The sequence below is a fragment of the Gymnoscopelus microlampas genome (assembly GCF_963454915.1).
Source record: "Gymnoscopelus microlampas genome assembly, chromosome: 5".
In the NCBI taxonomy this organism is placed as follows: Eukaryota; Metazoa; Chordata; class Actinopteri; order Myctophiformes; family Myctophidae; genus Gymnoscopelus; species Gymnoscopelus microlampas.
Window position 1 is genome coordinate 40691260 of NC_139942.1, and position 25389 is coordinate 40716648.

Below are 25389 nucleotides of genomic sequence, written 5' to 3' on the forward strand. Positions count from 1 at the left end.
TCTGGAGTGAGGGTGTAATATAGTGGCCCTCTCATCATCAAAGTTGCCCACCCCTGAGCTAGACCAAGGAAGCTTGCTAGACTAGTAGGCAGTGGTGGAAAGTAACTGAGTACATGTACTCAAAGTACTGTACTTAGGTACAATTTTGAGGTACTTTTACTTTACTGGAGTATTTCCAATTTTCAGTACTTTTACTTCTACTCCACTACATCTCAGAGGCACATATTGTACTTTTACTCCACTACAATTGTTACTTTGTATATTTTGATTATTACAAAACATATACATTATCCACATTTTGGCCATTTGGAAATAGCCAATCTACAAGCTCACAATGTGTTGCATCTTGACACATTGAGAGCTTGTAGATCTGCTATTTTCATTCTGCATAATGAGTACTTTCTACTTTTGGTAATTTGAGTACATTTTGATACCAATGCATTAGTACTTTTACTTAAGTAAATTGTACATTCCGGACTTTTATTTGTAACCGAGTATTTCTAAAAAGTGAAAAATTTGAGTACTTTTTCCACCACTGGTAGTAGGTGTCGCTTGCCAAAAAAGGGAACAGCAGATCTGTTATTTTTGAGAAGCGACGCACCCACGCACGCATGCGTGGGTGCGCGCATTGAATTATTAGTAAAAACAGATAGCTATGTTCAAGCTCATTTTGCTGCATATTTCCTGTTATTATAAAAGATCATGACATTTCTTTCTTTATTTACTTATTATGAAAACATCAAGTTTTTAAACATCAAGTATATGTTGTTGTTTTTTTGCTGAAAATGTATATTTTATGTTGACTATAAATACTTTTTGCTAAATAATAGACATCAGGCCAGGCCACCAGTTGGATGATGACCTGTTTGTCTGTTGGTGGATGATGCTTGTTGTGAGATTTAAAAACACAGACACTGAAAATTAAATAAAACCTTATTTTAATTCAGATGTCAAAGTGTGAAATACTTCCAGGCCCCACAGTGCATGAACAGTGGCACAGTCCCTCGCAGAATAACTTCATACAGTATAATGGCAATTATCAAACATCTTTTTTCCCACTTCTTTGTGATCATAGATTGTTTGTATTCAAAACATAAAGCCTACTGCAAGCTCTGTTGTTATACAAATCAAATGTAACCAGAATGATGATAAAGTATAAAATGCATTTGAAATGTTTTTTCTGAAGAACTAAATTTGACCTACACTGTATCCAATACCTGATATAGCTCCTACAGTATGTCATGATGTAATGACATTGTGCCTTGATATATTATGTCATGATACCATTAAGCTTTCCAGATCTTGATTTCTCATTAAACAATGATTAAATCAGTAAATAAATAAAAACGTTTTTGTTACTCTGGTTATCCAGTATATTATATTAAAATAATAATGTTAAGCAAAGAGACATTAAATCAAACATTAGAAAACATCACAGCCCAAGTGTGTCTTTCCCCCATTTTGAAATCCGATTTCATCGGCAATATATAAAATATCTTGCAGGCAAAAATATTTAATTAAACATACTATGCACATTGAAATATCCTCAAAAATATACAAACGCAGTGCCCCTCTATATGTATCATCATCTCATAATAGTCAAGCCTGTCAGAATATTGGTCATTGAATCACCTCCAAGCACTGGTTGTCACTAAATGGATAAGCTTGTTCTGGGCTCGGTTCAGACAAGCCAATCAGTGACTCCAAAAGGCAGGTGCTTGACTCATCGTACTGTGGGGGAGATGAAGGGCTCAACAGCTGGAGATGGCGAAAGTTATCTGGATGATGATGTCCTTTAAAGGAGTTGTGCAGTCCAGAGGTGTAGTCAGTGTTAAAGAACTCCAAGTCAGAGTCCGAGGAGAGACTGAGGTCCATGTAACTGCCTGATGAGTAGTCTATAGAGGGGGAGGGAGTGTTAGGGAAATCATCAAGCGAGCTGTCACTAAGGAAATCGGTGGCTTGATTAGCATTTTCATCAAGACAGTCCGCCATCGAGGCCCTACTGATATTGTCCATAAATGTGCTGGATGTGTTCAATACACACAGTGGTCCCAACGTGTCAGTAGCAGGGCTATAAGGGCCAGAGTTCAGGGGTTGTCTGATGTGTCTCAGCTGCCTGTTGTCATTTTCACAGTCCCAGAGGCTGAGGGCATGGGCCAGCCCTCCATCATCCATGTCAACGAGACTCGGGCTTCCCCCCACATCATCAGAGTCTTCGCTTTGGGCAGAGGAGCACGAGGAGTCAGTCATGTCACTGCTACAGCTGTTCTCCTCTACCACAGACCGCTCTGGACTGAAATGGTAGGAAGGGGTGGGGGGCATGGTGAGAGGAAGCCCATCGTCCTCAGTGGAAAACCCGAAGGGACAGATTTTTTCTGGGGCATCCACTGCTGGGGGTCCCTGGTGCACATCCAACTGGAGATCTTCTGGAGCCACGCTCCGGTGGTCAAGCTGGTCAGGCGTATCATCTTGTAGTTGCCTCTCTAGTTCTAGCCTCATGACGGTGTGGATGTAGTGGGTCTGCACACGTCTGGAGTTGAACTCGACGCGTCCCTGCATGTTTGCGCAGCCATCTTTGGTGCAGCCGCATGGGAAGTTGGAGTGGTCCATCTGCAAGGCATAAACAGCAAAAGGGTAAATCACAGATGTGGATTTTTATAGATCTTTACACAACTGAAACAATTTGCCTTGACCTCATCTATCAAGAATACCGCAATGGTACAAGCTGCTTAAATATCATGTGATTAATGCTTGCAAGACTCCTACCTGGCACTTGATTCCTGCCAGGCTGCATTCACAAGTCTCTGGCTCACAGAAACCCTGGCAATTGCATCCGCAGTCCTCCCTGGAGAGACGTAGGGCATGCAGCTGTCTCTTCTCCTCTTTGTCAATGTGCTTCACTCCTGCTGCTCGCAAGAGTGCCTGTCTGTGCTTGTAGGAGTAGGGCTGCAGGAAGCTCCCATCCTCCAGCTCACCATCAGTGATGTGGATGTCAGTGTCTCCATCTGGGACCTGGTCTGCAGTCTGTCGCTCTGCTTCTCTCTGGTCAATGGCACTGCTGGCTATCAACTGGAAACAGGGGGGAAAACAGATCCTAAGAAATTAAGGATTTTCTTCCTAATTGCAATACTGACTGTTTGAAAATGCTTGAGACAAAAATATTCCAAATGACTGATGGTACATCTTGAATGGATAATATGTAACTAAACTGTGCTTAACAGATCAATCTATGGTATGACTTATGCCTAGTTGCACATCAAAAATAGTCAACTTACAATGGAGCATATTGTGAGCTTAAAGATCCACTATTTTCCGTGCACAGCACAATGCGTAGCCAAGTATAAATCAGGTTTAAGACAACTCTCAAGAGACTACAGCCTCCCCTAAATAGTGCGTGTATGAACGGTGAAAGAGGCAAATAACTCTTTGTTCAGTAACAGGGATCTCTTTGTCTCTCCAGCTTTTTCGTAAACAGAAAATACATTTTCAGGTCAGGAAGCAATGCATCTGGATTTTCCAGTAATTGTAATGTTCCATATCAAATAAACGTAAACTTAAACATCAGAATAGAATTCACAAGCACTCACTTTGTGTCTCAAAGCCTCAAGCTTCTCCTCTCTACGTCTCTCTCGTAGTCTCTCTCTGCGCCAACTGCGTTGTTCCAGGGCATGCTCTGCCAGTGTGTATCTGCGGAGAGTGCTGTGCCTGTGCAACATGCCCAGACTGGCACCCCCACGGCTGGGCACACTAGTGAAACCCTGGCACCGTGGGAAGTAGAACACTGTCACCAGATCAAAGCGCACGTTGCTCTGCCTCGTTTCCAGCTTTGGCCTCTTCAGAATGGACCGGACTGGTGACAAGAGACAATTATGACTTATATTAGAATTAATATTCTGTCAGTTAAAGAAAACATTTGCTATACTGACAGTATACTGAGTACAGGTTGCCCATTTATGCTGTAGCTCTCCAAGTAGCCACTAGATGGCACACTACAGGTGTCTGGATGTGGTGCTGCTGAGGGTCAATTGTTAACCATGAGTGAGGAAAGGAAATGTCAAGATGTGGGTTCATGGCAACATTGAGCCGCTAGACAGATCAAGGAAAAAGAGATAGAGAGAATAATGGCCAGAAATGACCCTCACATGTTTGGGGTCCATCTGCAAATGTGTTTTTTTTTCATATCCACTGAGTAGCCATTGCTATTTTTTGTTTTTAACAGTTAGGTTTCTGCAAATCACCCAACCTTCCCACAAGCTTGAGGATGACCTCTTGTTGCAGAGGTCAGTAAACAACTGAGGCCAGCTGACTAAGCTAGTTTTCAGTTGCTCTTCTGTCTAAAAATTAAGCTCCGCCCCGGGCCACTGTTTGTATTGCCACTCGGATGTGAGACTTAGTAGAACACTATGAAGCTGGATAGTGTGGATTAAATAAGTCTGTTACTGTTGTGCAACAGTCTAACACATAGATAAACCCATTATACATTAGGCCTACATACTACATACATTATACATTGTAACATCCTAACAAATTATACCACATTTGTACACTGTCAGTGTAGTTACAAATGAATAAAGAGCTGAGGATTTTACTGAGTACATACATTTACATTACATACTACTACAGAGTTGCTAGTATGGCTGTACAATACAGTGCTGACAAATTGAAATGTATCTATATTGCGTGATATATATACACACAGCTTTGATCTACACAAATATTTTTCACCTTGTGAAAAAATATATATTTGCCACAGGAGTGCTGCTGGTTGGAAACGTCTCATGTTGAATGAAATGAAAGATTTCCACTTGACGTGCTACTAGGCCAGAGATTCAGCATCAAAATACTCTCTGAAACATTTGTTCCTTGCATCAAAAATGCAGCCTATTGTGGTATAGATATTGTATTAGTCAATAATTAAATTCCACCACATTTGCAATATATTTTGCAGCCATAAGTGCTAGTACTAGAGCAGTGTGTCATGCTGTCTGCAGTTCTGTTCATTTGTATATTTCAATGGAGCCATTTGATACCACTCGTCTGAAGGAACCTTGGTGTTCAAATTAATTCCACAACATCCTACTGGTCAGACAAATGATGATCTTTTACATAACTGGATAGACAAAACAGTGGCATGTCATTCTCTGTGTATTATCTGTAATTGCTCTAAGGTTAGTGTTCTCATATCAGTAACTCATAACAGCTCTGGTGCAGGGTGATAAGAGACACTCCTATAACACGCTTATTGTGAATGAACCAGATAAGGAAATGCTTTGCATTATTTGAAATAAGGGTGGGGGGGTAATAGCGGCGTTGTGGAAACTTACTGGGTTGACTGGCAGGTGAAGCAGGAAAATTTGTCGTAAAGTCCTGGCTGTCTGAGGAGCAACTCTCCCCATCAGACTCCCAGTCTGTGGAGGCAGGAGAAGGCAGGGACGATGAAGGTGAGGAGTAGAATGGATCTTCATCATCGACCTCAGCAAACTTTCTTTTTAGAATACCTCTCATGACTTGACAGTGGCGCTTCACTCTGTATGTACACAAAGCAGAAGGACGACATTGACATTAACCAATATTTTAAATGTGCCGATCAAACGCTGAACAGTGTTGAACAGTGCAGTAATAGCAGCATCAGTGCATGCACCGTGTGCATTTTGGCAGTTTCTTTTCTTACATCTCCATCCCTATGAATGTATGTAAAACATTATGCATGTGTCAAATATTAATGTAATAACATAGCAACAATTATGTAATAATAAAGTAACAATTATGTTGCCTCTCCTGCATCAATAGCCCAATACCCAACAGACAAGTAATTGGATACTTCTCCCTTTGCAAGTGACACTCAAAGAGGTAGGTCTTTCGAGAGCTGATAGATGTCACTCTGCTGGTTAAGCCAGTTCCAGGAGACAGCTTGTTTATGATAATTAAATCTAGAAAGTGATTGCCTTTCTTCTTCATAAACCAAGAGTGCACACGTGTATACTGAAACCCCCTTTGCTTGAGCTGGAAACTTAAGACAGCAAGAAAAAAAATCAATAGCCCTTTTACTCTCCCCCAGTGTAATTAACATTCCAATGATTCCTCAAGTTTTTTTTTTGTGATGAATATGTGGAAACAGACAGTCTGAGAAGAATGTTCGAGACTGGGGGTTGTTAAATTAAGCAGCTATTTTAGATCATGGATTGGGACAATAAATCACATCTTTACACACATAAAACCTGAGGGTATTTAACAACCACAAACCTTAATGTGGATATACAGTATGCAAAAAATCTGTTCAGTAAAATGGCCTATTGAAGAGATTATATGGTTTAACAAAACTGCTATGGAAAATAACCTTTGCCAGCTGCAACACAAAGGCTTGGTTTATCAGATCTTTCTCCTTGAATGTCTGGGTTAAACTTGTCTGTCTGACCGCACATTCTATATCATCATTCATTTTCATAGGAAAACAAGTTTTTTTGCTGAAAGAAAACATCCTATTACCATGGCCAGTGCAGATCAAAGGAGCTGACAACAGTGACAGGCCCCTTACACTGAGGCTGAACTGCCCTGAAGTCCTAAAGACTAGGACAGAAAGAATGTTCCATTTAACAGCAGTCCCTGAAACGGAGCAACACGTGTTTGCGCGGGGAGGGCGAGTGGCTGCTCAATCCTATAATGCATGAATGCACACACAGACACACACACCACCTCCACCTCCACCTACAACAACAACAACAACAACAACAACAACAACAAAAACGTGAGTGGTACAAGAGGTAAAGGAGGCCACTTGGTTGTGTCTACAGTACAGTATGAACAACACCTGGTCCTGTCTCCTCCCAACTGTGATAGGCTGCAATGCCAAGAACAAGCTGTCCTCAAGAAAACTCTGCTACTGCCCCATGGTAACCCAGACTTGGCACACACAGATATTCAGGGCTGACAAGAAGACAAAGGGCCTCTAGTTGTCAGTAGTAAGCAACTATTTTAACCAATGAGGCCACTGTGTGTGTACACACAGAGGGAGCAGCTTCCTCTTTGGCCTATAAGGAGAAAACCACAAAATGACACTGTCTCATCTGTCATCAACAACTTCGTCCACTGTGTAGGCCTAATGCAGCAGAGTGGGAAATCTCAAATTATGTGCGGTTATTAGTATGGCAACAACATCCATGAAAGTATAGCCTTATATAGGCTAATCATGAGACATTCAATAACACACCATGATTGATTGTAGAGAAATAGCATTTATAATTCAACAACCTGTACATACACCTAGTTTGACCTCCTACCAGGCAACAGATTATTGCCTTTCACATCCTCACAGAGTCAGATGACTGTATATGTATCTTTCTACTGAGAGACCGAATAAATAATTCAAACTTACAAAGCAGTGCACACACGCTGGTGCCGTGTGCACCGGTGGGGGTGGGGGCAAGGGTGTTTAAATGAAATCGAAACCGGTATGTTTAATAGGATTATGTAATAAAGTGTGTGTTTGTGTGGTTTTTATGCAGTTTCACAATCAGGTCTAAGTATTCCAGGGGGATAAACACGTAGTTGTAGTATAAAACAAGCGCAAGGGTCGTTTTGGCTGCTTCTTTAGAATGAAATGCCACCTTGACTTCCGCTGCTGACCTCTTCACCCCTTTCGCTTGAGACACAGGGTAATGAGTGTCACCCTAATAACCCTAACAATGACAACATTGTTCTCACTCCAACCCAGCTGTGGGGGTGGGGGTGAGGGGCTTTCGTTTCGGTAATCCAGAGAGCAGAACATACACTGGACCTGAAAATAGCTGATCTACAAGCTCACAACACGTCACATCTTAACATAATATTATTGTTGTGAGCTTATAGATCGCCTATTTTCGGGCCAGCGACGCCGTCCTACGACAAAGTATAAAAGCAGGCTTTACTATCAAAACTCAGAGCAAACAAGTCCGAATCAATATGTATCTATCCTGTAAGTTCCATCAGTGAGTCGAGTATGGCTGTAGTTTTTCTTTATTTACAAAGCATAGCCCACATTAGACTGCTATATAAGTGTCATTATTATAAGATAGCCTATAGGCCTACTCACCACGAAGGAATTAGCAGCATAATAAGGAAAGCTGAAAAGTAAATATTCTCTCCGCGAAACACGTCTGCTTGTCTTCTCTCCACTAGTGATGTGTCGGTCATGATCGATCCGTTCTTAAGAACTAGTTCTTTGCCGTGAGCGTGAACGAATACGTTCATGACTCGAAACTGTTAAGTTCATGATTTCGTTCATACCCCCCCTCCCCCTCCCCCGCACACCGCACACACGACGGGCGGGCTGTTATTCCTCCCGCGACAGACAGACCATCAGAAAGCTGTGCTGTAGAGTTTTCCAGTATAGACATGCATGCGTATTGCAATTTGAATTGAAATAAAGGTAGCCTACTGTTGTTCCTGGACAAAAGACAGATAGTGTTAGCACGACATTTAAGTATCAAAAGAAATAAATATGCATGGTCCTAGACAAAGGACAGATAGGTCAATTAACACGTTTTAGTTTGAGTAGAAGATGCAAACAGTATGCTACAGTTAATTCATGAAGTTAATAGTAGGCTAAAGACATGGTTGGAAATCGATAGTCATGTGAGTGTACTGACTTGGGCTGCTTTGTATACAATTATTATTGTTATTATAAATAATTATCGAGAAATAAAAATAACTTTACATTATATATTGCAGTAATGTATTACTTCTACACATTATATTACAAAGAAGATGGTGCAATTAGATTGTGAATGACAGTGCTGTGTTTCTGTGCAGACTGTGCAGTCATGTCAGTGGGATCAGATGCACACAATTTCATGCAGTTACCGTTTCGCATCGTATACGCTCCGCCGGGACCGCAAGCGCTACTGAACGAGAACGTGAACGAATCATTTGAACGAGTCTTTGCCGTGAACTGAACGAGACTCGTTCGTTCACCGAAATGAACTGTTTTTCCCATCACTACTCTCCACCAGTCCCTGTAAGGTTCTGCCCGAGCGTCCGAGTGTGTGTGTGTGTGTGTGTGTGTGTGTGTGTGTGTGTGTGTGTGTGTGTGTGTGTGTGTGTGTGTGTGTGTGTGTGTGTGTGTGCACGCACGCGCGCGCACACACACACACACACACACACACACACACACACACACACACACACACACACACACACACACACACACACACACACACACACACACACACACACACACACACACACACACACACACACACACACACACACACACACACACACACACACACACACACAGCTCTCCGGTAATAGGCTCCTACAGTACTAGTGGGCATATGAGAGCGCAGTTCGTCACAGGACCACACCCCCCTGCACGGCTGACGCAGACGGCAGGCAGGCGGAGAGAAGAGCCTGTTCTCTGCGCTGCCTACAGTTTCCTGTAAACCAACAGTGGTGGAAAAAGTAGGCTACTCACATTTGTTACTTAACTAAAAGTATCAATACTGCAATGTAGAAATACTCTACTCAGTAAAAGTCCAGAATTCAAAAAAATATTTTTTAGGTAAAGCAAAAGTATTGCCATCAAAATATACTTTAAGTACAAAAGTAAAAGTATTCCTTAAGCAGAATGTCCCATTTCACAAGTTTTCAAATGTATAAAAATCTTTTGAAAATAGCAGATCTACAAGCTCACAATGGGTTGCCATGCATGTATTGTGAGCTTGTAGATCGGCTATTTTCAAATGGCCGAAATGCATAGGGCTGAAGTAGTTATTGTATGTTTTCTAATAATCAAAATATACAAAGTAACTAGTAACTAAAGTTTTAAAATAAATGTTGTGGAGTAAAAGTACAATATTTGGATCCGAGATGGAGTAGAAGTAAAAGTATTGGAAATTTGAAATTAAAGTACAAAAAAAGTAAAGTACAAATACCTCAAAACGTTACTTACAGTATTAAGTACAGTACTTAAGTAAATGTACTTAGTTACTTTCCACCACTGTAAACCAACCAAGGTGTTGTCGGTAACTGTAGTGTTGAAATATTCCCTGAGGGAGGCTCTGGCTCAAAAGAAGCAGACATGGGTGGGGAGGATTATGGACGTTTGAGGAGGTGTAAAAAGCATTGAGTGGTAATCAAACTTTTTCATGTTAAGGAATCAAGGATCCTCAAATTAATGTAGGCTATTTGGCGCAGACCCCCATCTGATATTTTGTTTTGTGCCAGGGAAAAAGACTTAATTTTTTTTTTAAATAGCAGATCTATATTCACATCGTGACGTGTGGGCTTGTAGATCGGCTATTTTCAAATCCATCATACAGTATTAAAGTGTTTTTTATGCTATATTAACAGATTTTTCTGGGGGACCCCTTACCCTCTCAAGGACCCATGGGGGTCCCCGGACCCCACTTTGAGAACCACTGCTGTAAAGGATTTAGGATGGAGTGGGCATCCTCTTCATTTTCCTAAATTATTTCAGGTAAAAAAAGAAATAGTCATCAAAATCTATATCTATTACATTCCAGGAATCTCTGTGTAATAGATGAGACGACTGACGTCATAGACCAGCCCATGGAATGCTACTGACGTCATAGATTGCTTATGTCATAGACTGCTTATGTCATAGACTGGCCTTCAAATACTCAGACAACTGGTACTTCGTCATGTCTATAGGCTTTTACGTCTGCCTGAATGCGGTGAATCACCCCTTCTTGCAGATGGCACGTATTTCCATATTTACCCTGTACAATGTGCCAGTGGAGGAGGGACCCAGTTCTCCAGGGTCCTCCTTCCAAGAGGTCTGGAGCCCCCACTGCTGAGTCCCAGCCAGATCACTGACAGGAAGCACAACATCTGCATGGTGTCTGACTTCTATCCAAATATGGGAGGAGTGGAAAGTCATATATACCATCCATCTATCTCAGTGTCTGATAGAAAGGGGACATAAGGTGGCTGTGCTTTAAAACATATTGTAATTATGATATTCATATCTTGTTCCTGTATTTTTATGCCGTAGCTCAGCAAGAGGCTAGTTGTCTATGAGAGGGTCTGTGTGCACACTGCCAGTAGGCTACTTTTTCTTTCTTCTTCATTTATTTCTTCTTTATTTTTTCATTTTTTACTTCACATATGCTTTGTATTTGGGGCAAGGGACAGCAGCTTTTCTAAGGAATTGATTATATAAAAAAGGGTTCATGTTGAATAATTGATCAATATCAATTATAGTGAAAAATACAATAGTTTTACGGTACAGTGGTGCTGGACTGTACAACTTGTGTAGCCTACACACTGTCTACAGTATGCACATACATACATACAGTATATCTCCTTAATTTCTCAGAAATGCAGATTTGTGTGACTTATACATACCACATGCTCCAAAGGCTATGTGAGGCTGCGATGGCTGGCTATTAATAGCAGAAAAGTGAAACTGCACCAAACATACTGTAACAGTGGATAATATCCACTGTTACAGTGATTTACAGATGGGCTTCTTGTACTAATTTGCTGCATTTTACCATGCATTTAATTAGATAAACGTAGCATTTCCGACATTGTCAGAAGGTTAATCTAGTCAGTGCACATTTCCTGCTCCCTCTTGGGGGTCTAGAAGAGCAGAGAAGATGAGTCATAATAGTGAGACCCCTTAGAATCATTACTCATATTTCACCCTTACAACACCCCGATGGTCATTTTCTTATATTAGTGCATACAGTTCAACGCTGACTGAAGTTCCGTCAGCATTAGGTTTTCCATAATAATTTGATAATAATCAATTGATTTTCAATATCTTCAACAAAATGTTGTCTCTGATCCACTCTCATGGCCAATGACAATTATCTTCACAGAACTTTAAGTACAGTGGCCATGTTACATAACTTATATTTATTCTGGCTGCTTCTCAGGTTGCTGCCATCGGCTCTTGTGGCCCACTTTCTCTGTCAAGCTGTGCCAGTAATGACCTACATACAGCAATGTACTGACAAAGTTTGACAAAGCTAGAGACATGCAAAGCTGTGCTCCAGTTACTCAGCCTTTGGATACTGTATAAGGGCTTGACCTTTTTCTCAGAATTGCCCCTCCATGTTTCTGACGGGCGCAGGAAGTATCCGATAGTGTCATGTATTGTCACCTCCCAATCAGTCTGTAATCTAAGGTGCAAACCGGAGGCAAGTGCTGTTGGAGAATGGAGTATGGATTTTATTGTTCGTGCATGCTGTGAGAAACATTATGACATTTCATGGCCTGTTCTGATTCAAAAACATAATTCCTTGTACTTAAATGTTCCTACTGAAGTGCGTCATCGTTTACTGTGTGCTCCAGCCATCAGGTAATAATTATGCCGGTTTGTGGCTGGGTGACTCAGATATCAAATAGATATCATGACCAATAGGGATTCCTCCCTTCCCTCTCCCACCCTCTCTCCCTCTCTCTCTCTGTGAGAAGAGAACTGTGTATGTACCCCTACTCCAGCTCCCAGTTGTGGAGCTGTCACAAGGATGCATGAGTTGGTTCCGCTTTACATAGCCTCTGATGTCATACATGGATATCGGTAGCCACATTGGTGATGAGGGCAAACATGGCCTGTTGGAAGTATGGAAGCATGTTGCGGAAAAGACAGTGGGACATAATTGTATTGGCATCATCATATTTATACATACATGTATATTCATCATCAACGTCTTCATCTTTTCTACTGTTTTTGTCGCCTCTATTATCCTCATCTATATATCCTCTGTGTATCTATCTCTCAGTCTATGTCTCTCGATTGACTTGGCCAATTCATTGAAACACTTGCTCATGGAGATCCCGAACACTCCTGAGTTGGTGTATCATATGAATGATGTCATAGACAGCTTGGCAAGTCAAGTACTCTCACAAAAGATACTGACGTTATAGTACCAAAGTCATAGATGAGTGACGTCATACACTGGCCTCCAAGCACTCTGACAATGGGTACTGTACTCATCATCAGTCTTTTATGCACCACATGGCACATTTATCCCATTGACTATAACTCACCATATAATTGACATTACTGCCAAGTGCCAATCATTTTCCAAAGTATACCGTGAATTTTGAGGAATCCATATGATTCCATTCATTTACCAACACACACAATATCATTGTGCTTTTATTTTTTTGTCATATTTGTATCATTTTAAAGTGCAGATTGATTTGAAAAGTCTAGCTGGAAATCCTGACCGACAGGATAGTCTTACTGTTAAAAGCCCAATCCTGAATTACAGCATGGGTCCCCTGTCAAAACACTGTAGTTTCATTACTAAAGCTGCTTTCAAGAATGAGGGTTTGACAACTTCAAATGCTCTAATCTTTAAATAATGACAGCAAATAGCCTATCTACAAGTAGTTTGTAGATTGGCTATTTTAGCCAGAAGGGGCGAAATCCCAAAACGACGCAGACTGCAGTCAGGCGGAGAGAAGAGTCTTCTCTGTGCTGCCTACAGTTTCCTGTAAACCAAGGTGTTGTCGGTAACTCTAGTGTTGAAATGTTGCCTGAGGGGGGCTCTGGCTCAAGAGGAAGCAGACATGGGTGGGGAGGATTATATGGATGTTTGAGGTGTAAAAAGCATTGTGTGTGGTAAATCTGGTAAACAAACTTTTTCATATCAAGGAATCAAGGATTCTTAAATGAATATGGGCCATTTGGCGAGGACCCCCATCTGACATGTTTTTTTTGTGCCAGGGAAAAACAATTAAATTGCAGATCTACAAGCTCACAACTTCATTGTCCTAAATTATTTCGGGTAAAAAAGAAAAAGTTCTCAAAATCTGTATCGTTTACATTCCAGGAATCTCTCTCCCAAACAGATGAGACAACTGACGTCATAGATCAGCCCACAGAACGTTACTGACGTCATAGTACTTACATCATAGATTACTTACGTCATAGACTGGCCTTCAAATACTCTGACAACCGGTACCTTGTCATGTCTATAAGGCTTTTAAGTCTGTCTGAATGCGGTGAATCACGCCTTCTTGCAGATGGCACGTATTTCCATATTTGCCCTGTACAATGGGCCGGTGGAGGAGGGACCCAGTTCTCCTGGGTCCTCCTTCCAAGAGGTCTGGGGCCCCCACAGCTGAGTCCCAAATCACTGGCAGGAAGCACAACATCTGCATGGTGTCTGACTTCTTCTATCCAAATATGGGAGGAGTGGAAAGTCATATATACCATCTATCTCAGTGTCTGATAGAAAGGGGACATAAGGTGGTGATTGCCACTCACACCTATGGCAGGAGAAAGGGGGTCCGGTACCTAACCAATGGACTGAAGGTCTACTACCTCCCCCTGCAGGTCATGTACAACCAGTCATCATCCGCCACTTTCATCCACAGCCTGCCATTGTTACGCTGCGTGTTTGTTAGGGAACGCATCACTGTGGTTCACGCACACAGCTCCTTCTCCACCATGGCCCATGATGCATTGTTCCATGCTAAGACCATGGGCCTTAACACGGTTTTTACAGACCACTCACTCTTCGGTTTTGCCGACCTGAGCTCAGTGCTGACCAATGAGATTCTGACAATGTCTCTGTGTGACACCAACCATATTGTGTGTGTGTCATACACCAGTAAGGAGAACACGGTGCTGCGGGCAGCGCTCGACCCAGAGATAGTGTCCGTCATTCCCAATGCTGTGGATGCCACAGATTTCACTCCTGACCCGTCTCAGCGCCAAGACGGGAGAATTACTGTTGTGGTGGCCAGCCGACTTGTCTACCGCAAAGGAATCGATCTTCTTGGTGGAATAATCCCAGAGCTCTGCCTCAAACATCCAGACCTTCATTTCCTAATTGGTGGAGAAGGGCCCAAGAGAAAAGTGCTGGAGGAAGTGAGAGAGAAATACCAGCTACATGACAGGATCCATCTCATTGGGGCACTTGAGCATAAAGATGTTCGTGGAGTCCTGGTTCAAGGTCACATCTTCCTAAACACTTCTCTGACGGAGGCCTTCTGCATGGCCATAGTGGAGGGAGCCAGCTGTGGACTGCAGGTGGTCAGCACCCGTGTTGGGGGCATTCCTGAGGTTTTGCCAGAGGACCTGATCACTCTTTGTGAGCCCACTGTGCAGTCGCTGTGTGCTGGCCTGGAGACAGTCATTGCAAGGCAACGAGCGGGGTCTGTCCCCTCCCCCACCTCCATCCACGCCCGTGTGCGAAACCTCTACACCTGGGAAAATGTGGCAGAGAGGACTGAAAAGGTCTATGACAGGGTGGCTGGAGAGGAGGTGCTCCCCTTGCACAGACGTTTGCTCAGGCTGAGGGCTCACTGTGGCCCAGTTGCTGGCTCCTTTTTTGCCTTAATGGCTATTCTAGACTTCCTGTTCCTTCTCATCCTGCAGTGGCTCATCCCAGATCAGATCATGGATGTTGCCGTGGATGCCACTGGCCCTCATGGACTGTGGAGACCAGGAAGTAAGAAAAGTAATCCAAAACGTGCCAAGAAGCCAGCAGCTGAACCGATCATTATCAACCCTTTTGATCGGCATCACTAAGCTACAGCGATAAATCCAAGCCTTTGCTTCTCTACATGATGTTGACTCCAGGTGCAATGATGTCCAAGTTCAGTTTTTATGCACCACATATCTGGAACTAACTCCCAGAAAACTGCAGGCCTGCTACAACTCTGTTATTTTTAAATCAAAGCTGAACACACTTGGCTTCTGTTTGCCCTAGCCATTCTTCTGTACTGTAATTTTTATCTAATTATTCTGTTTTACTCTTTATTTTTTATTATATATATATATATTATATATTATATAGTAATAATTGTATAAATGTCTTTTTACAATGTGTTTATTTTCCTCTGTGTATTGAATATTATGTTTCCTATTAGAGAGATACAGGTAGATGTTTCCTGTTTATAGGGTATATGTGTTTCCTATTTAGAGATGGGTGTTTTCTGTCTAGGGTGGGCCGTTGTTTTATTTCAACTTTTGTCTTTTTATTGTACTCAAATGTCCTTTTATAATGTGTCTTTTGCACTCTCTTAATGTTCTGTGTCTTAATGTCTTAATGCTTAACGTGTATATGTAAAGCACTTTGAATTGCCTTATTGTTGAAATGTACAAATAAACATGTTTATATTGAATATAAAGGGTACTAACAGACGTATGAGTTAAAGCACTTGATCAACTATTTAAAAGTTAATATGTTTAAACCACTGATTGAACTGGGAAACTGGACCATTCCTTTGGGCTAACTATGTTCGCATGGTGGCTATTTTGTGGCTCATTCCTCTATCTTTATGGCGTAGCTCAGCAAGAGGCTAGTTGTCTATGAGAGGTTCTGTGTGTGTCTGTGTCTGGAGCTAATCTTGTATTCCGCGGCTAGAGGCTAGACCAATCAGTGCCAAACCTTGTGTGCACACTGCCAGTAGGCGACAGAAGTACCACTGCTAGCTTTTATTTCACATTTTAAACTTTACACTTACATTTTGTGTATTTTCATGTTCTTAATTGTTTTCCTCTTTTATATCGCATATGCTTTGTATTTGGTTTTGTTTTATTATCTTGCATCTTCTAAAATGTGGTTTATTTATAAACAGGGTTTCAACCTATGGATATTGCAGATCAAAAGATCATCAATATCAATTACAGTGAATACAATATAGTATTATGGTGGACTGTACAACTTGTGTACAGACTGTATACAGTATCCACATACATACAGTATATCTTCTTAATCTCTCAGAAATGCAGATGACATTTGTGTGATTTATACATACCACATGCTCCAAAGGCTATGTGAGGCTGCGATGGCTGGCTATTAATAGCAAAAAAGTGAAACTGCACCAAACATACAAGTAATTATCCAGTGTTATAGTGATTTACAGAGGGCTTCTTATACTCATTTGCTGCATTTTACTAGGTTAACCTGTTGTCAGGTTAACCTAGTAGTTATTTCCTTGGGGGTCTAGAAGGGCAGAGAAGATGAGTCATAATAGAGACCCCTTAATCAATACTCATATTGCACCCTTACAACACCCCGATGGTCATTTTCTTATATTAGTGCGTAAAGTTCAACACACTGACTGAAGTTCCGTCACCATTAGACTTTCCGTGTTTGTCTCCTTCAAGGGGCAAATATTAATACAGTAATAAGATTTACAGGGGCACGCAACCCAAACTTGCAGTATAACAATGATAATCGACTGGTTCTTTAGAACCGGACTCAAGAGCCACTTTGAAGGCCTAGCTGGGTCAGCTAGTCGTCCTGAATATGCAATCTGTGATTAACTGGGTTGTAAGGCCAGCCAATCTCCTGGTACTCGGGAGAGAGTTAAGATGTCTCTCGGAATCACTCTGGAATGTGCCTATCTGAGAGGTTTCGAGCCTCTTCTTATAATGCTGGCTTGCGGTCCTGACATTACTATGATGATGTCAGATAGTGTCAGACGTCTCCATATATGGAGCTGCCGATGTTAGGTATGGCCAAATATGGGATCAAGACTTCAGCCCTGGACGTGATGGCTATGTCTATACATGGAGTTTCGGGGAAGGGTATTGCTGGCAACTATGCCTGAATGTTTCCTAAGTATGCCCTGAATGTTCGTAACATGCAGACTATATTCTCTTTCCATATTTTATATATGGTTAATGTAGAGCTTTTTCCTTCCTTTTTCCTTAACACTATTATCAATTGATTTTTAATATCTTCAACAAAATGTTGTCTCTGATCCACTCTCATGGCAAATGACAATCATCTTTACAGCACTTAGTACAGTGGCCATGTTACATAACTTATATTTATTCTGGCTGCCTCTCAGGTTGCTGCCATCGGCTCTTGTTGCCCACTTTCTCTGTCAAGCTGTGCCAGTAATGACCTATACAGTACATACAGCAATGTACTGACAAAGTTTGACAAAGCTAGAGGCATGCAAAGCTGTGCTCCAGTTACTCAGGCTTTGTATATTGTATATGCCCCTCCATGTTCCTGACGGGAGCAGGAAGTATCCGATAGTGTCATGTATTGTCACCTCCCAATCAGCCTGTAATCTAAGTGCTGTTGGAGAATGGAGGCTATTTTATTGTTTGTGCAATATATAAATAATGTCATGAGAAACGTCCATGACATTATTTAATGGCCTGTTCTGATTAAAGAATATATAATTCCTTGTTCTTATATGATCTTCCTCCTGTAGTGCGTCATTGTTTACTGTGCGCCTCAGCCAACAGGTAATAATTATGCCGGTTTGTGGCTGGGTGACTCAGTGACAGTGAGCATGATTCACTCTTTTGACACTGAAATAGACATCATGACCAATAGAGATTCCTACGTTCCCTCCCACCCTCTCTCCCTCTCTCTCTGAGGAGAGCACTGTGTATTTTGTACCCCTACTCCAGCTCCCCAGATGTGGAGCTGTCACAAGGATGCATAAGTTGGCTCTGCTTTACATAGCCTCTGATGTCATACATGGACATCGGTAGCCATGGTGATGAGGGCAAACATGTCAGTGGCTGCAGTTAAAAAGAAAAGGAAGCACTGTTGGCGGAAAAGACAGTGGGACATAATAATATTTACACCATATATATTCATCATCAACGTCTTCATCTTTTCCACTGTTTTTGTCCTCTGTGTATCTATCTGTCAGTCTCTCATTTGACTTGGCCGATTCCTCAGTTGGTGTATCATATGAATGATGTCATAGACTGCCTGGCAAGTACTCTCACAAAAGATGCAGACATCATAGTACCGAAGTCATAGATGAGTATGGGTACTACTACTGTACTCATCATCAGTCTTTTTTGCAACACATGGCATACATTATTTATCCCATTGACTATAACTCACCATGTAATTGACATTACTGTGTGTGTGTGTGTGTGTGTGTGTGTGTGTGTGTGTGTGTGTGTGTGTGTGTGTGTGTGTGTGTGTGTGTGTGTGTGTGTGTGTGTGTACGTACGTGCGTGCGTGCGTGCGTGCACATTTCCACCAGATAGTATTAGGTAATGAGTTCACTTTCATTCTTCCCCTTTGAAAGGGGCATCAGACAAAGACTGCGGGTAAAGTTTCACAACAGTGACACCTTAAGTGATACGTCAACTGCCCTTGCTTTGTGTGCAGGTATCACATTTTCAGGGTTTGGAAAAATAGACTTCCTCAAACACCCCAATGGAATATCTGGAGTGGACCATGCGCTAAGTGCATTGTGGGCTAATCCCTGGCCCACTCCATGGGTGAGATCATATCACTTCATCGACCAGTACTAGGGCTACTTCTGCTATTTCACTGTCTTAATGACATCTGACTAAAGAATAATTGAGGAATTTAGACCATAGCGTCAGGTAGGACACATGTCTACTGGTTGATAATGTCAATAAAGTTATTTGAAGCAGACTGCACCAGGGATTGGACACATGGATGCAATTCCCAAGCCTGTCATCCTGGAAACCCCGCCCCCAATCGCTGTGATTGGAGACGTGGGGAAGGAGCCCTTATTCCATCTAGCCTGGGATCAATACCATTTTCGGGTTTCTGATCCGGTCGGAGCGGAAACAACTTTACCTCCTCAGGTTGCTGGAACCAACGGCCGGAACCACCCGGCACTGTGCATCTCCAAAATGATTCCCCTAGTTTAAAACTTGTTTAGTTTGGTATAATCGTTTAATTTCTTTTGGTATAATAATCGTGTTGTATGTCCATATTTTATTCTAACTTGTAGCGACTAAACTAATTGATTCGCAAATTTCGCATTATGTGGGGATTTCCGAATTCCGGCAGCCATTTGCTGCTTGCCGCAGGCCCTCGCTCTCCTAGCGGTTCGCTCAGGTGCGCCGCCGCCAAGGCCTCTGTCAGTGTGCATTGTTTTTAAGTAAACAGTCATGCATTTGTTGTAAAATGTTGCACATGTAGGACGTTTTAGGCTTGGGAATTGCATACATGAGGATTGGACACTATGCCCCGCCATCTTTATCACAGACAATGCAATATCCTAGAAGAAAAACATACAGTAGAACTTACAACTTGTAGCTTCAACTGGCATAGCATAGACTGTGAATGGTAATATTAACATAGCCTACAATTATTAACTATTCAAATTCCATATTTAAGAGCTTTTGTTTATTGACATTGCAAGGGATATGTGCCTCAAAGCCACATGCTTAATTGTTTTTTCCCCCTGTCACCCCTGTCCTTAGGTAAAGACCTGCCTCTCGACCTGATTGTTGACAGTTTTGAAAGTCATAACCATAACTAGTTTATGCAATTACCATCTTCAGATTGTATCTACTGCTTGCATGTGAGAGCAGCACATGTAGCAAGATGCTCCTGTGTGATTGGTTATTTTCCTCGTGACAATGACACTGTTGTTGTTATCAGCTAGAGTTGTGACCTTTTCTGCAAACCACCGGCCTGGGGTGACTCAACGTGGACACAAAGAGAATTTTGTATTAATACTCAATCCTGCGCATGGAATCAATCCTGAGCTGAACACGACCAGATGGGAGCCCCATCCCTTGGCTGTTAGTGTGTGAACTATTGTCTCCCAATTACGTCTTTGATTGAGCTCACTCGGCAGCCCTGCATGGAGAATAGAATAGTCTATACCTCTCTGCTTGTACGCAGTGGTGTAAAGTCACTAAGTACATTTACTCAAGTACTGTAATACAATTTTGAGTTTTTTTTTTACTTTACTGGAGTATTTCCAATTTTCAATACTTTTACTATTCCACTACATCTCAGAGGCAAATATTGTACTCTTACTCCTCTACAATTATTTAAAAACTTTAGTTAATTGTTACTATGTAGATTTGGATTATTATCATAAAACATACATTACCCACTTCACCCCTACATTTCGGCCAATTGAAACTAGCCGATCTACAAGCTCACAATGCGAGGCATTGACTTGTTGTCAAGTCCCTTCCTAGTTTTGCTCCAAAAGGACACAAGGACGCAACTCAATGTTCCAAACTCAATCAACTTTTTATTTTTCCAACTCTGTTTTTCACATTTGGTTGGCTTCTTTTGTTGATTGGTCTGGTCCGTTAGTAGTTAGTTAGGTTGTAAACCTTTAACACAGAGAAAAAAGAAAGATTAGCAACATTGCCATTTTACAACGTATCATAGCATTTCTTTTAAACAACTTCCTGTTTTCAAACAATAAAGTTTTAAAACAAGTTTTAAACAACTAAAGTTTTAAATAATTAAAGTTTTAAACAATTAAAGTTTCAAACAACTAAGTTTCAAACAATTAAAGTTTCAAACCAATAAATGTTTTAAAACAATTAATGTCCAAACCAATAAATGTTTTAAAACAATAAATGTTTTAACAATGAATGTCTAAAAGCAATAAATGTTCCAAACAATTAAATGTTTTAAAACAATAAATGTTTAAAAACAATACATGTTCCAAACAATTAAAGCCCCTAGACCAAACAATAAGTGTCTTTACACAATTATATAAATAATAAAGACACAACTTCAGAAAAATAGCTGATCCACAAGCTTGTAGATCGGCTCTTTTCCACTTGGCATTTTAAACCTTTTTTAACATGGCAAATTCATGCGTTCTACATTTTAGTAGTTTTAAATCAAATAAACCACAACATGGTAATTGCATGAATTGTCTACATTTTAAAACATAACAGGATTTTAACCTTTTTAACTTTGTATTATTCTTTTGTATTTCACACTATTAACTTTTCAAACACAAGAAATCAATGTTGCAATGTAATGTGTTCTTTGACCGATGCTGCAATGTGTTCTTTAACTTAACCTTTATCAGTAGCCTACACATTTAAGCAGCATTGCAAACATTAAACAGCATTTCAAAAGCAACATTAAATAAAACCATTTCACCGACCATTGGCGTCTTTGGGCTGAACTCTTTTACTGGAACTTGGTATTTCTTCCCTCCTCTCTGGAGTCACACCTTCTCTCTGTTGTTAGTTTGTTTGAATGAGCACCTCATAGACGGGTTTCCGAGCGACGTCATCACAGAGCAGAATGCGCAATCTGCGCATGCCTGGGGGTGGAAGGCGCGTTCGAAAATACAGCCCTGAGCGGCAGTGAGCGCACTGGCCAATACAAACTAATAGGCGAGTGTGCTCCGGTGCGTAATTTCCAAACGCACCCATAGGCTTCCCCCCGCAGCTGCGCGGTCATATTCCTCTCAATGTTTACTAACAGGAAACCTGTCTATAGAGTTAGGAGCACCTCCATTCGTTTTCAGGTGCTCCTAATCTGGCCCCAAAACTGGCCTCCTAATCTGCTAACGAGCAGCCATTTTGCTGCTGCATTCTGGGAAGTGTAGTGCTGTTTGAATAGTTGTAGTTTTTTTAACATGAAGCTCCACTCCTCAGTCAAAGCTCCAGTTTTGACTTAACACTTGTAGATCTACTATTTTCAAAGGATTTTTATACATTTGCTACATCTGAAAACTTGTGAAGTTGGACATTCTGTTGCACAATTTTACTTTTATTTTGATGCCAATACTTTTGTACTTTTACTCAAGCACATTTAGAATTCCGGACTTTTACTTGTATAACGAGAAATAGTATTTATGGCATTTCAAAACTTAAACATTTTGAATATTAAAAAAAAAAAACATTTTAACACAAATCTGGCAAGGGGTCCCTGGCACAAAATATTTTGAGATGGGGGTGTCCGTGGACAAATACATATTCATTTGGGGACTTGATAAACACTGGTTTAAACAACTTTAGGAAACAAGCCCCAAATAAGCAACTACACTTTAGAAACAATCCCCCCAAAAAAAACGCAACCCGGCCTCAACTACCAATATTTACAAGCGACTTTACAGGAAAAACAAGCCCAATGTCGCGTATAATAAGCGGACATGGCAACCTTGACACACACACACACACACACACACACACACACACACACACACACACACACGCACAGACGCAAACACTTCTTGTCCCCCATTCAATGCTGCTGGTGTAACACAAGAGAGGCGAGAAAGCATGACTTTGTGCAGTATACTGTAAGTAATATGGCCTCCATCACAAATTGTTACATAAATGCATCACAAAAAATCTACCGTGCAAACCGGCATTTAATGTCACTTAAGGTGTCACTCCCTTCGTCAAGAACGAGTCAGTTGTTTCGGTTTACAGAGTTTATTAAAACCCGTCAAAACTGTGAGAAAGAAAAGGTAATAATCAGCATAAAGAATAACAGAATACAACGTGACAAAAAGGTAAAAAGGAAAATTACAGCAAATTAAATCACCTTTCTGGCTGCACTGAGAAACAAGGGGAAGTGAATGAAGTCCAGGGATCCAACATAGCACAAAAAGTGAACAAACTGAAACCAAACAAATAAACAACCCATCAATGAAACTCATAACATATGCAAAAAGGGAACTTAACAGTGTATCAATATAAGACAAAGTTGCAGTTTTACACATACCTTGTTTAGCTCACCTTGCTGCACACAAACATTTCATGCCTCAGCTCTGGAGGACATGACTAGAGTGGGATGAAATTCATGGCCATGGCAGGCGGTTGCCATATAAGCCGGCTGACGCCGTAAACAGGTAGGTGTTGCCAGAACCTTGCCTCAACCAAGTAAACTCAGCCTCAAAATAATCCCTCTTGACAGTAAATATGTTGCGGCAGCCAAATAAGGATCACATTACCAAAATAAAGCTTGTGTGTGGATTAGAGCATTCCAGTGAGCCAACAACAGTGTGTAAAACTGATCGCTATGTATAAAGTGCTACTGGGATTACTAAACAAACGTGACATGCTTTGACAACAAGCAAGTTTGGAAATAACTATGTTACTCTGTCGTCATCTGCTGGTCGCTCAATTTGAGAGCGTATGGCAGTCTAGGAAAACGCTTCACTACTTTCACCACTAGGGGGTGCTATGTTAAATGTTTAATGGTCATTTACTTAAAAGACTAAATCAATAGTTGCCTGTCATTTAATTTAAATGTGTTTTCTTCTCAAATTTAGCTTGATTTTTAACCATTTGTTCTAGAATTACTCAATGAATGTCTTATTTGGGACAAGTCTTATAACCACATAGAGTTCAATGAATACCTATTGTAGCTCATGTGGTAAAAGGTTTGCCTTGCTTGGCCAATCATTGAAAAGAAAGAAAGAAAATATAACATAAAATCCCGTATTTATGCCAGATGAAATTGATGTGTCAACACTCAGGGGCTACAGATTCTCGGCCTCTAAACACATTAAGCAAACATTAACCAGTCATATGTATGAGCTTTTGTCGGATTAACAATAGTTAGTTTTGATCCCTTTAATTTGGTTAAGTGCTTGCCCCGGAGCACAGTAGCTCATTATAGCAAATGTGACACATTGATATCACATCATCAAGAGCTGAAGCCCAATGAGGAACAATGGTGCTCAAGGTGAATAAATGGGACTTCCGTTGCAGGAATAAAGCAGCTATGACAAGTATGTGCAGAGGGGACATGTCGCCCTGAGTATTCGCACGAGATACAGCGGCAGCGAGGCTATGCCAGGCATCTCTACAACAGACATCTGATTGAAACAGCTGTCATGGTTCACACGAGTCTCCCTGTCTGTCTCTCTCTCTTTATCTCCATCTCCCTCCCCCTAAAAGAGCCAACTTTCTGCCTTCTGGGTCTCACCCATGAACATTATTTTGGGTCTAATGGTACAGTATGATCACACATTGCATAATATTGCTGTATTTTCTAAATGCAATAATAAAGACTTGCATGCTTTCATAGACTTCAAGATTACAGAAATGTACCTACTGGTCTGTTTTGCAACAGCGATTGTCAAAATGTTACAGTCTATGTAAAACTGAAAATTGCATTGCTTTTTAATTGAACTCCTGGTGACACCAGGAGTTACAGAGATTTTATGAGTTATGACTAAGGAAGTGTATCTGATATCCGGAAGCCTACAATCACAAGGTTTTTAAAGAAAGGACTTTGGTCATTATGAATTGCAGTGTCTTGTGAGAGATGCTCACAAGCTACAGCAGAACGTGAACGTGAAAGACTGGCATGGACAGGAGACTGATTCTTCTCTCAGGTATAGATGTGAACTTCTCTTGATCTTGCAAACAGGACAGCTCGTGCTCAAATTCTCCATGTTGTGTCTGTGATAAGCTGTACTTTGTGCCTTTCAGATTTAAAGTGGCTTTAACTGCAAACACTTGAATGGCTATTTGCATAACTCAGATAATTTGTGTAATATTCAGATGATCATGATTCATTAATCAACTTTGTTTTTACAGATGATAGACCAAGAAACTGCCAGTATAATTTGATACTGTATTTACTCTTTGAGACAAACATGCAGTCGTTCAATGTCTGTTGTTTTAAAACCTACAGTAGGCTGCGCACACTCAGTCATAAACATTAACAGAGTCATATGACAAAGAGTGTGACAAGCTGTTGTATAACAATTCACCCAACT

The 25389-nt window shown here is 41.1% G+C and overlaps 2 protein-coding genes across 2 annotated transcripts; one reads left to right on the forward strand and one right to left on the reverse strand.

Annotated features, from left to right (window-relative positions):
- Positions 1-921: 921 nt before the first annotated feature.
- LOC311045469 (cysteine/serine-rich nuclear protein 1-like) lies at positions 922-8155 on the reverse strand. Its single transcript, XM_084057348.1, has 5 exons — positions 8069-8155; positions 5325-5527; positions 3588-3850; positions 2767-3069; positions 922-2610 (listed from the first exon to the last, which is right to left on the reverse strand). Exons 2-5 carry the CDS (start codon positions 5503-5505, stop codon positions 1621-1623), a joined length of 1737 nt encoding a protein of 578 aa, XP_083913474.1. The 5' UTR covers positions 5506-5527; positions 8069-8155; the 3' UTR covers positions 922-1620.
- Positions 8156-14014: 5859 nt separating this feature from the next.
- On the forward strand, positions 14015-15496 carry LOC311045099 (phosphatidylinositol N-acetylglucosaminyltransferase subunit A-like; the record flags this gene model as incomplete). The annotated part of the gene is made up of 1 exon (XM_084056907.1): positions 14015-15496. The coding sequence occupies one exon, from the start codon at positions 14015-14017 to the stop codon at positions 15494-15496; it is 1482 nt and encodes a 493-aa protein (XP_083913033.1).
- Positions 15497-25389: the final 9893 nt, after the last annotated feature.